The following is a 16,608-nucleotide window of genomic DNA, read 5'->3' as shown; positions in this document are numbered from 1 at the left end:
AGCAGACTGGGGTGTATGGCAAGATTCTGTTTAATTACCTTTTCTGTATATATTCCTACCCATTTTTGCAGGCAACTGTTTTCTGACTTGCCAGCTGAGTCACAAGAAGGAAACCAGAAGAGATTTGATGAAATATTAAACGCAGTCATTAATGGCACTTTGCATTAGTGATGGCAGTAAATTCCATGGAAATAGTTTATGTCTTTTTATACCCTTCCTGAACTGTAATGCAAACCACACTCCTCACTCAGTTCCCGAGAATATGTTGAGATGTATGCTTGGAAATAAAAGTTAATTGAAATGGAGAGCAGAGCTTTATGATGGAGGGATAGTGAGACTTCAGTTTCAACCTCACCAAACAGCAAGAAAAAAGTAGTTATGTCTTTATTTTCTTTGTCAAAAGTATATCTGTGTATATACTTGTTTCTGTAACTACAGGAGTTAATCACTTGCAGTACACTGAGGAATAGTAGCAGATGCCTTTCTATAGGGCTGGAGAATACCAATTGCCTGTTTTGTGAAGTAATCATAAACATTGCCATTAGAGGATGAGATGGGCACTGTTTTCCTCCCAGTAATAAAACACTTCTGCTGAGAATCCTGAAACTTAATGAACCAAACTGCTGACTTATCCATACATCTCCTCAGGGAGTAAATAATCAGTTGTGTTACTCCTGTTCCTTCTGGTACCTACCAAATCCAACTGTAAAGATGTTCCACCTAGTGATAAATTGACAAGATCTTGTTAAGAATTTGTAACTTTGGACGTAATAATTTGGACAAATAATTTGGGTAATGATTTTATGTCATTAGAGTTTTTACTAGTTACACTGCATTTTTTAAACCCCAGGTAATACAGGGTTAGAGCCTTAGTCTCAGTTGTCAAATGTACAGTTGGAGTTCAAGAGGAAAGTAAAAACATATCCTTGGTCCCTGTACTGTCTGTGCACTGTTTCCATCCCTGCACAACCTTCAGGCTTTCCTGGTTTATCTCAGTTTCCTGGGAGATAACAGAGTGGGCCAACAGGCCCTAGCAACATCTTGGTTCCTCTGTCAGTAGCAAGTTCAAGTACCCTGAGAGCTATTCCATCAGCTTTATGGGGACAGTTTTCCCTGCCAAGGAGTGGAAATGGGCCGTAGCCTGTGACTGCAACGTGTTGTCAAGACCCCTGTTGTGCAGCAGTGTGAGAGCAGCCATGCCAAACCACTGTGACTGAACCAAAAATATTTACTAAGCTTTTAAAATAAAAACCTTAAGGGGAAAAAGTGGATTCTGGGCCCAGAGAACCCTCAGAGTTAAATAAATAATGTACTTACTTTACTTAAATAAAAAATGTACTCTTTTCTCAGCTTTCATCTTATTACCAGTTTTCAACGTCTACCATAGAGGTCTGAGTACAGTACTGTGATGCAAGTCATTGTGGGCTTTCTTTGGGCCAATACATTAAGTCCTGTTGACACTCATGATACTGCAGACAGCTCCCTGACCTTCTTGCCTGTCCCTCACAGATGGATGGTAACATCATGGTCTGCATGTACACGGAGCTGCGGTGGAGGAATCCAGATGCGACGAGTGACATGTCAGCAACTGACGGCAAAAGGCAGCTCTGTCCCAATGTCAAATGAAGCCTGTGCCCAAGTGTCCAAGCGCCCTGTGGACACACAGAACTGTAACAGGCAGCCCTGTGTTGAGTGGGTGGCCTCCTCCTGGGGCCAGGTAAGGAGCGTGCCAACAGTCTGAAAATAGGCTCATTCTAAGCGTTAGGAAGAGGTGACAGAAGATGAGAGGATATGGTCTGCAAGCTGTACTTTGCAGGCTTTTGAGAAGGCAACTAGTTTGCCTAGTTCTTTCAACTCTACATCTGATAGAATGTATGTTCGGGTTTTTGTACATTCAGGCAGTCCCCAGAAGAACCAATTATGAACAGGATTTCCACTGCAGGCTCCTCTTTTGTCCCCATTGTACAGGTCTGCCCCCAGATGGGTTACAAGTCTGGGAAATATCATTCTCTTAAGTCTACAGTTGCTCTTTCCACTTATAGAATGTGTTTCAGTTTTAGATTTCAGGAGTGAGAGCTTATGGCTATGGTAGATTTGGTGAATGGTTTACAAGAAAACAGTTCTAAAAAAATCTAAAGTTGCCTGAGAAACATGTAAAATAGAATCTTTCACTTCATAACAAATTGCAAAATAGAGAGCTAAAAGCATTTTCAAATTATTTCATGCAGTTATTTAGATCTTAAATTCTCTCCTTTCAACTTCATACAGTGATCAGTTGTTGAAGTTCCTTTCCATAATACCAAATTTTTCAGGTATTTGGAATTAAATGTCCTTAAATCTGGAGAAGAGTTTGTTTTGTCTTTGTCTTTCTATGAACCAGGAGAATTTCTTTCCAGTACACAGTCAGTTGTAACCTAGGACCAATCATTTCTCTCTGCTTTCCTTCCTTTTCTCTCCACTCCACTGAGTCATCTGTGACTGCTGATGAACCCATCACAGGCCAGACTTAGGGGCAGAAACTTGCATGGTTTAGTCTAAAGATCTCCAAAGTGGCGATCCACATGGGGGTGGGGGGGGGGGGGGTATAGAATGTCAAAATGAATGAGAGATAGGGTTAAAAACACAGAAGCCAATTTTGTTAGAGGTTAAGGAAGATAATAATGTTTCTTTAGCATCATTTTTAGTGAATGAACAATTTCAAAGGGGAGAAGAAAAAGCAGTTTCATAAATTCTAACTAGTCATGCACCTAATTTAAATCATGAGTCAGGTAAAGAAAGGAGGCAAGTCTTAAAATGCCAGAAGATATTAACACTGATTAGAGTGTTACCAGTCTTGATTTACAGTGTTCTACCACAAAATATTTTGCATACTTTTCTTAATTAGTATGTTGTAAGTCTGTTTAAAAACAGTGACAAATGCTACCTCGTTTTGTTAGAGGTTAGAGTAATCATCCTTTGTTATTAGTAACCACTGCCATGCATATATTCTGGATTTGCTTGGGATAGCAAACAAATTCTGTGTGCCTCACCAGATTTTTACATTTCTTCAGATACTAGAAATTGTTATTGTTCTGTAGTTGAAAACAGATTCATTAAACTCTTGCCGATGTATTTTGAAAATGTCTCTCTTAAAGGTGATTGAGTTACCGTATTACATGCATGAGTGAGGCATGGAAATATCCTTTCATATGAAGGAGCCAACTGTCCAATTTTCACTCTGTGAAATTTCAGGTTATCCTTTCAAAAAAAAAAACCAATTCCCTCACCACTGTTTTTAGATCATTACAGAAAATACTGTTTTCAGATCATTATGGACAACCTAAGAGGGCTGCTCAAAAAGTAATGCCTTCCATTTTATTGTGTTGGCCCACAGTATCAGAGGTGGATGCTGGTGATATGGCAGTAGAGGTTGAATCTTCTTGCCAATATTCCATTGCATTCTGTTGCCATGTGACAGATGGCAGCAGAGGGGCACAGTGACAAAATGCTGCGTGACCTGGAAGTGTACTTGAAGCGAAGTTGTATCACTGAATTCCTCCATGCAGAAAAAATGGCACCCATTGATGTTCAATGATGCTTTCTGAACATTTACAAAGACCAAACAGTGGATGTGAGCACAGTGAGGCAGTGGGTAGTGTGTTTCAGCAGCAATGACTGAAGCAGTGAGTCACCTCCACTTGTATAGATTTTTATGAGCAAGACATGCAGGCTCTTTTTCATTGCTGGTGAAAATGTATAGCTCATGTTGGTGACTACGTGAAAAATAGTGTTCTGCAGCTGAGAATTTGCTCTATCAGGTAGTGTTATTGTGCTCTTTGTTGTGGTTTCCATAGAACTAAATGGGAGGTATTACTTTTGGAGCAACCTCCGTAGTTCCACATGACATCATGCTCAGCTGAGATTACCAAAGAGATCTGAGTTCACTTATTACACGTGACCTGTGTCCATCATAGAACAGTATTTCTTCTAGCTAATTTTAAAAAACAAACATTTTAAAATCTCACACGGTTTTGTACATCTCTGTCTCCTAAACCAGAACCAAATAGTTAGGCTCTGAAGCTCAGAGGCTCAATGACACTCCCACGTCCATATTACCTAGGATTAGTGATCAGCATGTCCCAAAAAACAGAAAAATAGGTGACCTGCTCTACCACTGACAGAGAATGAATTTGCTTCCTTTCCCTTCTACCTTCTATTGAATTTTTAGCGTCATTTCATGGGCTATTTGACCTCCTCTGTGTAATGCATTGTTTTTTGAAATTAGTCGTGTCAGTGATGAGAACTGCTCATTTCAGTGAATAACATTTCTATGCACCTCATTCAGCGAGGGGGTTGACTTGGTTTGCAGGAAACGGCAGCCATTTTATTTCACTCTTCCAGTCATCATTGAGGGAAGAAAGTGCTACAGAAAGGAAGCTTTGTGTGAGGAGTGTGTGGCAGTGTGAAACTGGGCTCCTGTGGCAGTGGAGGTGTGTAGGAGTGTGCAAGGAGAGGTCATAAGCCCACCCATGACAAAACTTCCCTCCTCCTCACATTAAAGCACCTTTATTCAAACCCTTCATCTGTTCTGGAATATAATGTCCAGATAATCATCATACAAACTGCTCACTAACTGTTGATTTAATTTAAAAGAACAGAAACACATGCTTCATATCCACAACTAATTATGATTTAATTGAAGACGATTAGAAGAGTTAAACATCAAATGTAGAACTGATATGCCTGAATACATTAGGATGGCTTCATCACTGGAGCATAATTTCAGATCTGCTGCTTTTGTTATGCTTTGCTTTCTTGTCCTGCAATAATTAATTTTCTTCTTTTTTTCTTTTTTCTCTTTTTTTTCCAGTGGAATATTATCTTGGTACAATATGTTCTTTGTTATTAACAACTTGCTCATAAATTGTGGTAGTACAAGCTGCAAAATGCACAGTAAAAGGAATGCATTGAGATTTCCTGCATGGATCATAGGCTCATGGCTAATGATGTGAGAGCATTTTATTTGCCCTACAGATGTATTTAAGACTGAACTATTGAAGAGGAGAGGGTAATGAATCTAGAGAGCAGATACAGAAATACTGTTTAATATAGCTGGAAGAGGGTGAGATAGGACAAATGATAACTGTGTGCTCAGCCTCCAAAGTGTGCAGAGCTGCAGGAAATATTTGAAAGCTGCACAGTTACTGCATGGCGATATGCACTTTGTTTCACCAGCAGTCTTATAAAAGGGGAACGTTGATTTTTACCTCTAATAAGTGATTTTCTGCTTTCACAGTGTAATGGGCCTTGCATTGGACCACGACTCGCTGTACAACACAGGCAGATATTTTGCCAGACAAAAGATGGGACTTCTGTGTCATCTGATCAGTGCAGTGCCTTACCAAGGTAGGACAGGAATATCTTACACCGCTGTTCTTTGAGAGACTATAAATAAACCAGAGATTTAGCAGACATCTTTTGGGTTTTCCCTATGCAGCAAAGCAGCCATGCTGCAACCTGTTTAATTATGTGGCATAAACTTCAGAGAGCTTAAGCCAAGACTTCAGGACTCATTCATAGCAGCCCCAGAAAAAAATTAATTAATGCGTAAATTAAGAAAATAATAACATTAAAATAATAAAATATTAAATATTAAAATGAAGAAAATAATTTTAATATTAAAATAATAAAATTAAGAAAATAATAATTAAAAAAAGAAAAAAACTACGCAGAAAAGCTGGCTAACAACTGAAGAGTCAGCATAACGAAACCTAACTGAAACACTATGCTATCTCTGAGAGTGTAGGAGCACATTCATTTTCTTTAAGTGGTGAATTTCCAAATCTTCCAGTCTCCTATCTCTCAATTCAACACAAGTGCTAATTGGATAAAAATGACTCCACAACATTGTTTTCCTTCAAATAAATGCCACTGTTGACTTTATAGAAACATATTTATTTTCCATTAGACTGCACTGAAAGGAAAAAGAGATTATACAAGGACAAATTCCTATTGATTACAGGCATCAAAAAGTAAGAAATATCTGATGTGTTCGAATGGGATCTACTTCCTTCATTCTACCTATTCAGTGGCACTTTGCTGTGGTATTTATGGGCTGCTGATATCTGAGTCAGACTCTCCACTAGTTCAAATTGTTGTTTGACTCCAGTTGTCCTATACCAGTTGGCAGTATTTGAGGGTCTAGCCCGTGCACAATGCCTTGAGTGGCACACTCTTCTCACACAGTGCAATGAGTGACTTGTGCCCCCTTCCTTTTGGCTCACAGGCCATTGAGCACTCAGAACTGCTGGACTGACATCTGCGGTGTGCACTGGAGGGTCAGCTTGTGGACAGTGTGTACAGCTACCTGTGGAAACTATGGCTTCCAGTCCCGGCGTGTGGACTGCGTGCACATCCGTACCAACAAACCTGTGCTCGAGCACTACTGCTCCTGGAGGCCACGGCCGGTCAACTGGCAGCGCTGCAACATCACGCCCTGTGAGAACAGTACGTCTATGAGCAGAGGGGTGGGTGTGAGGAGGGAGGAAGCCTGTGAGTCCTCCATGTGGACTCATGGTGCTGTGTGGTACTGAGCTTCCTGCTGGGTTAAAACACAGTTAGAAGGGAGCTTCAGGGATCATCTAGTCCAGCTGCTTGACTTCTTGAGGTTTTTTGAGCTGCTCTGCTAAAATGAGTTTCCAGTTTCATTTACTACTTCACCTTCTGTCTAAAAACTGTTATGAAACTATTTCTAGAGCATCAGATGGCAAACTGCTGGAGTGCACAAACTGTGCTAAGCACTGGAGCAACTTCAAAAGCCATCCTCGCACTCCGGAAGCAATAGCTGCCCACCAAATTCCCCTTTGAGCCTCTAACGGCTTATAGTCCCCACTCAATGTCTGCAGCAAGTAAAGGTCATGCTCACAGTGAGACCTCCCAGCATAAAACTGTTTTGAATTGTTCTCAAGTGAAAAAAATCTTTCTTTCACTGCTTGATCACCATCTCTCCTTTTTGCTTCCCCTTTGGCAGTGGAGTGCAGAGACACCACAAGGTACTGTGAGAAAGTGAAGCAGCTCAAACTCTGCCAGCTCACCCAGTTCAAATCACGCTGCTGTGGGACTTGCGGAAAAGCTTGAAGGCAAATGTGATGAAAATGGAGGAACAAGGGGATCTCAGCTTTTGCTTCACTGAGGCAAAGACTTCTACAGAAAATACAAATGGAATGGAATTCTTTTTTTTTTTCATTTTATTTATTTATTTCCCTTTAAAAAGGAAAAAAGAGGGGGGGGAAAAAAAAGGAAAAAGAACACCCTTCGCCAAATCATTGTTGTAAAGAGATTTGACAAGTTCTATAAATCTGGGAGACAGAATGCAGCAAAATACAGTCACGAAGGGTAGATCACAAAGATTCAATGAATCCCATGCCACTGGGCCTGAGAGGAGTGGGGCTGCCCCATAATCCATGCACACACTTGATAATACACCATCAGACAGATGAAGAAGTGGAACAAAATCAAAATGTAGTATCACATTCAACCACCAAAACATGAATCAAAGAATCAGTTTGACACACAGTAGGGTACTGCTAAGAAAACGAGCAAACAAAAAGAGCAGGCATTCTTCAATGCAGTATACAGACCATACCTTTGTCTTAGACTAATTTGGGTATATAAGCATGAGGTATTCCTATTAGTTTCTTCCAGGATTGGGTTCCTTTTTTCTTTGCTATGTCCTTCTCATCACAGGTCTTCAAATGATCTCAGTGGAAGATCTTGCTAATCTTTGGAATTGAGTCTAGTGTCTGAGAAAGTTGAGCAATGTTGTGTAACGTGAGTGAGTCAAGAGGACATCTTGAAAAGGTTCTCAGGCTGCTGCATTTGTGCAGGAGGGCTGGAGCTAAGAGTGTTGCCTTCAGTATAAGGGTGAGGTGATGATGTCAGCTGTTACCTAGGAGAATGAAAGAAAGTATAGTCTGTATAGTCAGCATAGTCTGCTACAGGCAGACTGTAATATAAACCTGCAAATGCTGTCATGTACAGAACAAAGGCAGTTGAGGAAACAAGAGCTCCTTCACATCCTACCTTCTACTAACACTTACTTGGAATAGGTAGGAGTACCAGTACCCAGAGTTAAGGTGCTTTCAGAGCTGCATTTGGGTAAGAAATTCGAGGAACTGGGTTTTCCTTTTCTAGTAACATGAATATTTTCTGTCTTGACAGCCAACCCTTTCAGTAAAGTAGTACTAAATTATCTGTTTTCTGATATTTCTGGCTGCTCCTACTCAGTAGGAGCAGAATAGATTCAGCATCAGTCCCAGAGGACTAAGATTATTATTTTTTTTAATTTGCTCCTCTTTGGCTGCATTATGCAACAAAATGGGAGCTGTAAACCTGCACATTTTTAAACCCATGTACTACACCTTAAAGGGATTTTCTAAAAAGTGAGTCTTGTACATCACATATTGCATGCTGCCTGTGAATGTTTCTCCCTGGTCAGTTGCAATGGTTATTCATCCAATGGAGTGCTTCATCCTTTTTGTTCCCAGACAATTATATTTGAGGAAACATTTTTTCTCTGAAAAAGTGGTCAGGCACTGGAATGGCCTGCCTAGGGAGGTGGTTGAGGCACCATCCCTAGCGCTGTTCAAGAAGCGTGTAGATGAGGTGCTAAGGGATTTGATTTAGTAGTTGGGTAGGGATAGTGATAGGAGGATGGTTGGACTAGATGATCTTGTAGGTCCTTTCCAACCTTATGAACCTATGAACCTATGAATTCCTTCTCTGCTCTAAAAAGAGCCTTAAAATTAGAAGAGATTTGCAAAGGAGGGAGTTTGAGCATCATAAGGAATTCAAAGGCAATCTTTCTGGATCTGAGGTCTTGGGTCAAGACTATCTCTAAGTCAAAGGCTTGGTTGTGCCTCATCTCCTGTGGGGCTTAGGCCTTGTGGTGCATTAATGAAATGCTGTTCAGATGCTGCTGTGTTACAGCCTCCATGACGTGGCTTTTTCAGCAAAACTAGGAGTCCACTTCTGAGGTCACTGCCATGTTCAAGACACTGACCGTCTTTAGTTTGGTTACTTCAGAACACATATGTCAGTGGATGCTCTCACTAAATATGGGTCTTCAAGAAATAGTGTTGCTAAGCTTCAGTGTAACTTTTTATTTAAAAAAAGAAGAATGTCTTTCTATGTATGTAAATGTATATCTTTTCTGTATATTTATTAGGATTTCTTGTATAAAAAGTGCAATATTAATAATTGTACATTATTTTGTCCAGATAAAACTATTTGTTTGGGTTTTTTTAAATCTCCCCAGAATTTTGTTCCTCTAAAATCAATGGTAATAGAGTAATTCACACTTGCTTTTAATTGAGGATCTGCTACACTGTACACAGGGTGCTTTCTAAGATATGACATGAGGGAAGGATATTATTTTTAACTTGTGAATTGATAGTTATGCATGGAATGAAGGACAGTTCCTTCACAATAGTAATAATAAGAACAATAAGAAAGAACAATAAGAACAATAAGAATGTGGTGGATATTTCTAACACAGTAGTTAAGAAAAAGCACAGGGAAGTATTGACACTTGTTTGATTGCAAAGCATATTTATATTCATGTTGAATAGCGGATGTGTAACTGTGCCCAGGATAACCAAGATGATTAGATTTGGAGGAGCCATTGTGTCATCTCTGCACAGTGTCAATTTAATTTCATGTATTTGTTCTGTGAATTGTGACTTGGCAGCATCTCGATAATATAAGACTTCTGGATATTTTACAAAAGGATACTTTTCTTCTTTAACAAGAAAACAAACCAGCAAACTTGTATTTATATAATTTTTGTACAGGTAATGCAGGTTACTTACTTTACTACTACTGTCTGTTGTGTTGTATTAAGTTTAAAAACAAAAGCCAAACAAAGAGCATGTTGTCCTTATTGTGCATTACCGTAGTAGCAAACAGCTGTTACATTAAATATACACGATCCACCTTCATCTCCTTGCCCCTTGGCAGGATCTACCCTGCCTTCATTTATTTTAAAAGTCTTCAGTCATTAACATTCTACACCCAGTCTTGGAGAACTTTCTGAATTCTTTCATCACCTTTGCTTTTGTCTTTTCTTCCTCTACAGCTCTCCTAGCAGTACATGCCCGTCACTGGTCCTAGATTCATGGAAATCAGTAGAAGTGTATTCCTTTTTCATGAGCAGAAGCTCTCACAGACATCTTGTTACTCACCTCAGTAGCATTTGGAGTGAAGCAACACCCACTACCCAATATTCAGTCTTTTCTCATAGGTCTCTGCTGCGTTCAGTAACAAAGCTTGCAACTCCTTGAAGTATCAAGAGTATACTTAGAAGAAATCCTTGTCATGATCAAAATTACTTTGGAATTTTGGAATTGGAAGGAAGAGCTGGGAGGGAGAGGAGAGAATAGGAATAACACTAAGACATTTTCTCTTAAAAAAAGACAAACACAAGTTTTGTAAACTAAGTTGATTCTTCTTTCTCCCTTTTCAAACAAACTTTATAATGTATCTTCTAAAAAGGAACAGTGATTTTGCTTTGATTTACTGAGAATTTACCCAATATGAAGTTCCTAGCTGTGCTTTTGCAACATCTGCACCGCAAGGAAATAATACCTCACCCAAGCACACATACACACAGTTGCAGACCAAAGACCAGTCCTAAGACTTCCAAGTGACAGTACTGAATGTAATGGGAATTTGTAGTGATGATTGGTCATTCATTTGGAGTAAAAGAAATAGAAAATATGGTGTTGATGTAAAATGAGAAGCAGAGCAGCTTAGATTCCCCAGAGAACAATTATTCCCTTTTTATACATACGTCTCTAGTTACTAGTCAAGTCAGAATGCTTTCAGAACCTTCAAAGCAAACTTCCAGTTTTGTTCTCCCTACTAATTTTCACTGAGGAAGAAAAACAGTTGTGCAACAAGCAGAGAAAAGCAGTGCTGAAAGGTTCACAACAGGAGACTTACTACAGCCTCCTGTTTTGTGGAAATGTAAGCACATATAAGCTACTCCAGACATGTACGTCTATGTACATAACTTTGAAGCCACAGAAGACGGAGAGAGCTTTCTGAAGTGATCATTAACTGGAATGTTTTTTCCTACTATCTTTCATCTTGTAGGATGGAACTCGTTTGTTCAGCTTATTTCAGAACTCTGACTTTCTAGTCTTCCCCTCCTGTTTCTTTAGCTAGTTTATCAGCAACATCTCTCATTGTTGGTTCTTGTAGTTGGGCATGCATTCCAATGCATAATTAGCATCATAACTGGAAAACAGACTTGAATGATTTACATTTGAGTCCTCGTGATCAACTGCTTTGAAATCGGCACAGCCGGAGCTGCAGTGGCTGATTGAGGAGGTTCCTGTCTCTCGGGAGCCGAGTGAGAGCGGCCAGTCCTGACAGATCCCGACAGCTCTCACTCGCGAGAGGCTGATGTGGTAGGCGTTGCCAGGGCAACGGCGGGTGATTTAAAACGGCCGATTTAAAACAGTCAGAACCCGAAAGTAACACTCAGTCCTCGTGATCAACTGCTTTGAAATCGGCACAGACAGAGCTGCAGTGGCTGATTGAGGTACAGGGGGGGTTTTCGGGAGGTTCCTGTCTCACGGGATCCGAGTGAGAGCGGCCAGACCCTTAAGCTGTTCTCATGAGAGGCTAACTGCCAGGGTAACAGCGCCCTCGCCCACACCCCTCAGCTGAATAGGGCTCAGGGAGGGCAGGAAGTGTCACTACCCACTGTTTGTTTGTTTGTGTTTATTTTATATGTTATTTAATTATTATTATTATTTATTTATTTTAAGTTATTACAATTCATATCTCTATATATTATTATTACAAACTATTATTTATTTATTTATTTACTTTCATTTTTTCATTTATTTGTTTTTATTCTTTTTTGTGCCATGGTCTCTACTAGACAGAGGGCTTGCCTTAAAAAGGCTGTGGCGACCCAGACAGAAGGTCTGCCTAGAAGCGTGGCTACACAGGTCTCTGGTTGCAAGGAGTGCCAGAGCCTGCTGCTGCTGGAGGAGGGTGCTAAGCAGTTCTCCTGTGCAAGGTGTGAGCAGGTGGAAGATCTGCTTAGCATGGTGACAGAGCTGAAAGAGGAGGTTGAGAGACTGAGGGCCATCAGGGACTGTGAGCAGGAGATTGACTGGTGGAGTAGCTCCCTAGAGCGCCAGAGAGAAAGGCACCGGGGAGATCCCCCACAGTTGGTGGTGGACTCCCTGACCTGTCCCCGTAGGGCAGAGGGGGGGGATCTGAGGGATAGGGAGGGCTGGCAGAGAGTCCCTGCTCGGTACCGTGGGCAATCTCTCCCTCTGCCTCCCCAGTGTCCCCAGATACCCCTAAGCAATAGATTTGCAGCATTGGATGTTGAAGAGGTGATAAGGGTGGAAGTGCAGGAAGATTCCCGCAGGAGGTCACCAATGGCAAGGCAGTCACCTCCGTGCATTGAGACTGCTACTACTAAGAAAGAAAGAAAGGTGATCGTAGTGGGTGGCTCCCTTCTAAAGGGAACTGAGGGCCCCATTTGCAGACCAGACCCAAACCGCAGGGAAGTGTGCTGTCTCCCTGGGGCCTGGATCAGGGACATTGCTAGAAGACTCCTGAATTTGATACGCCCCACCAACTACTACCCGTTACTCGTAGTTCAGGCAGACTGCAATGAAATATCTCAGAGAAGTCTGTGAACTATGAAAAGAGATTTCAGGGGTTTAGGGCGATTAGTTCAAGGGGTGGGAGCACAAGTGATGTTTGCTTCCATACCTTCTGGGGCGGTGAAACCCACAGAATGGGCTAGGAAAACACAGGTGATGAGTAATCAGCTGAGAGGCTGGTGTAGAGACAGACACTTTGGGTTTTTTGACCACGGGGCAGTTTACTCGGCTCCTGGCCTGTTATCTGTTGATGGGATGCACCTGTCTCAAAGGGGGAAACGAATCCTAGCACAGGAGCTAGCTGGACTCATTGAGAGAGCTTTAAACTAGCTGTGACGGGGGAAGGGGATAAAACAGGGCTCTCCAGTAAAGAGCCTAAGGAGGCTGTGCTGGAGAAAGGGGTGAGGCAGATATCTCAGCTGAAGTGCATCTATACCAATGCACGCAGCATGGGCAATAAACAAGAAGAGCTTGAAGCCATTGTGAGGCAGGCTAACTATGACCTTGTGGCTATTACAGAAACATGGTGGGACCTCTCCCATGACTGGAATACTGGGATTGATGGCTACAAGCTCTTCAGAAGGGATAGACAGGGAAGAAAGGGTGATGGCATAGCTCTCTATATCAAAGAGTGTTTTGATGTTGAAGAGCTTGAGGTTGGAAATGATCAAGTAGAGTCCCTATGGAAAAGGATCAGGGGGAGATTCTTTAGGAATGACATCGTGGTGGGGGTCTGTTATAGACCACCTACTCAGGATGAAGAAATAGACAAGGTGTTCTACAAACAACTCGTAGGTGTTGCACGATGGCCATCACTCGTTCTCATGGGGGACTTCAGCTTCCCTGACATATGCTGGAAATATAATACTGCGCAGAGGAAGCAGTCCATGAGATTTCTAGAATGTGTGGATGATTGCTTCCTGACACAGCTGGTGCAAGAGCCTACCAGGGGAGATGCCTTGCTAGGCCTACTTTTCAATAACTGGGAAGGACTAGTAGGAGATGTGAAGATTGGAGATCATCTTGGCCAGAGTGACCATGAAATGGTGGAGTTTGCTATTCTGGCTGATGTCAAGAGGATGACTAGCAAAACTGCTACCTTGGACTTCCAGAGGGCAGACTTTGACCTGTTCAGAACACTTGTTGCAAGGGTCCCTTGGGACTCGCTCCTGAGGGTTTGTAAAGGGGTCCAGGAAGCCTGGATGCTCCTCAAGATGGAAATCTTAGAGGCACAGGAGCAGGCTGTCCCAGAGTCCCGTAAGTCAAGCCAGAGGAGAAAAAGACCAGTGTGGATGAACTGGGAACTTTTGTTGAGACTCCGAGAGAAAAAGAGAGTCTATGTCCTCTGGAAGATGGGACAGGCTACTTGGGGTGACTACAGAGAACTGGCCAAGATCTGCAGGCAGAAAATTAGAAATGCTAAAGCCCAGATTGAACTTAGACTGGCTACTGCTGTAAAGGAGAACTGGAAACCCTTTTAGAAATATATTAACAGCAAGAGAAAAACTAAGGAAAATTACTCTCCTTTACTCGATGAGGCAGGGAATGTAACCACAGATGATAAGGAAAAGGCTGAGGTTCTCAATGCCTTCTTCACATCTGTCTTTAATAGACAGAGCAGTTGTCCACAGAGTACTTGCCCTGACCTGGAAGTCCGGGACAGGGCGCATAATGCACCCCCTGTGATCCAAGCAGAGACGGTCAGAGATCTTCTCCTCCATCTGAACTGCCACAAGTCCATGGGGCCAGATGGGATCCACCCAAGGGTGCTGAGGGAGCTGGCAGAGGTGACTGCCAAGCCACTTTCTGCCATCTATCAGCATTCCTGGTTATCTGGAGAGGTCCCACAAGATTGGAGGCTTGCTGATGTGACTCCCATCTACAAGAAAGGCCGTAAGGAAGATCCGGGGAACTACAGGCCTGTCAGCCTGACCTCGGTATCAGGGAAAGTTATGGAGCAGATGATCTTGAGGGAAATCATACAACACGTGCATGGCAACCAGGGGATCAGACCCAACCAGCACGGGTTCACCAAGGGCAGGTCGTGCTTGTCCAACCTCATCTCCTTCTATGACTGGGTGACCAGACAAGTAGATGAGGGAAAGGCTTTTGATGTAGTCTACCTGGACTTCAGCAAGGCCTTCGACACGGTCTCCCACAGTCTTCTCCTGGGGAAACTGGCAGCCCGTGGTGTGGACAGGTTCACTCTTCTCTGGGTGGAGAACTGGCTGGAGGGCCGTGCCCAGAGGGTAGTGGTTAATGGAGTTAAGTCCAGCTGGCGTCCTGTTACGAGTGGTGTCCCCCAAGGGTCTGTTTTGGGGCCCATCTTGTTTAATATCTTTATTGATGACCTAGACGAGGGAATTGAGTGTACCCTCAGTAAGTTTGCAGATGACACCAAGTTGGGAGGATGTGTCAAACTGCCTGAGGGTAGGGAGGCCCTTCAGAGGGATTTGGATAGGCTGAACAGCTGAGCTGAGCTCAATGGGATGAGGTTCAATAAGACCAAGTGCCGGGTCCTGCACTTTGGCCACAATAACCCCATGCAATGCTATAGGCTTGGGGCAGAATGGCTTGAAGAATGTAGAGAGGAAAAGGACCTGGGGGTGTTGGTTGATGCTTGGCTTAACATGAGCCGGCAGTGTGCCCAGGTGGCCAAGAAGGCCAACGGCATCCTGGCTTGTATTAGAAATAGTGTAGCCAGCAGGAGCAGGGAGGTGATCATCCCCCTGTACTCAGCTCTGGTGCGGCCGCACCTCGAGTACTGTGTTCAGTTTTGGGTCCCTCACTACAAGAAGGACATTGAGGCCCTGGAGCGTGTTCAGAGAAGGGCAACAAAACTGGTGAGGGGTCTGGAGCACAAGTCTTATGAGGAGCGGCTGAGGGAGCTGGGATTGTTTAGTCTGGAGAAGAGGAAGCTCAGAGGAGACCTTATTGCACTCTACCACTTCCTGAAGGGGGGTTGTGGTGAGGAGGGGGTGGGCCTCTTCTCCCTGATAACTAATGACAGGACGAGAGGGAATGGCCACAAGTTGCGCCAGGGAAGATTTAGATTAGACCTGAGGAAACATTTTTTCTCTGAAAGAGTGGTCAGGCACTGGAATGGCCTGCCTAGGGAGGTGGTTGAGGCACCATCCCTAGCGCTGTTCAAGAAGCATTTAGATGAGGTGCTAAGGGATTTGATTTAGTAGTTTAGTGGGTAGGGATAGTGATAGGAGGATGGTTGGACTAGATGATCTTGTAGGTCCTTTCCAACCTTATGAACCTATGAACCTATGAACATCCACACTTCAGATCAAGACTTCTGTTTGCAATTGCTTTCCATTTTGGCTTGTCCACTTCATGGACTAGTACTGCTGCTAAGATACCTCATCTATTAACATTAGCACGACTTGAACCCTGATTTTTGCCATTGGAAATAGTTTTATATCACCAGTGTGGCATAACACACAAAGCTCTCCAATGTGTTTTTTTATTTCAGCTTTTAAGTACTAGAAATAAGAGAGGAAGTATGGAGGTTTCTGTGACATTAACATTTGAAATAGCTACTACAATTAGTTTCTTTTTAGAGACACCAACTTGGTTAGTGAAATACAGGCTGTTGAATATGTTGGGTTCAAAGAATGACATGTGTCAACATTATTACTGATTTATATTTACTGCTTCCATCTCATACTCTTTGCAAATTATCCTATTAAAGAAAAAGGTAATGATCACTATACTATCTGTTTTGTACCCAAACACTGATTCATAAATAAATTTGTTTCTGTATCAGTGCAATCTGAAACCTACATTTGTATAAACAGGTGAGCCAAGTGCTAGCTCTTTTCCAGATTTTCAGGACCATCAAAGTCCTACTAAGTTCTTAACAACAACTGTCAGTGAGTCACTAATCATTTCAGCTAGTTGGTACAAAATTAACTTTATTCATTCAGTT

At 42.4% G+C, this 16,608-nt stretch overlaps 1 protein-coding gene across 1 annotated transcript in view; it reads left to right on the top strand.

Annotated features, from left to right (window-relative positions):
• ADAMTSL1 (ADAMTS like 1) overlaps nt 1-7,192 on the top strand; it is a 412,706-nt gene extending 405,514 nt beyond the window's left edge. Inside the window, 4 exon segments of the mRNA XM_065740553.1 lie at nt 1,510-1,717; nt 5,276-5,385; nt 6,266-6,486; nt 7,010-7,192. Of these exon segments, the coding sequence (XP_065596625.1) occupies nt 1,510-1,717; nt 5,276-5,385; nt 6,266-6,486; nt 7,010-7,116 (646 nt within the window). The 3' untranslated portion in view covers nt 7,117-7,192.
• The last annotated feature ends 9,416 nt before the right edge of the window (nt 7,193-16,608 follow it).

The sequence above is a fragment of the Cyrtonyx montezumae genome, unplaced genomic scaffold (assembly GCF_038088225.1).
Source record: "Cyrtonyx montezumae isolate F1298 unplaced genomic scaffold, pur_monq_1.0 scaffold_29, whole genome shotgun sequence".
Lineage (NCBI taxonomy): Eukaryota > Metazoa > Chordata > Aves > Galliformes > Odontophoridae > Cyrtonyx > Cyrtonyx montezumae.
Note: the sequence above shows the minus strand (reverse complement) of the source record. Positions and strands in the feature narration are given on the sequence as shown.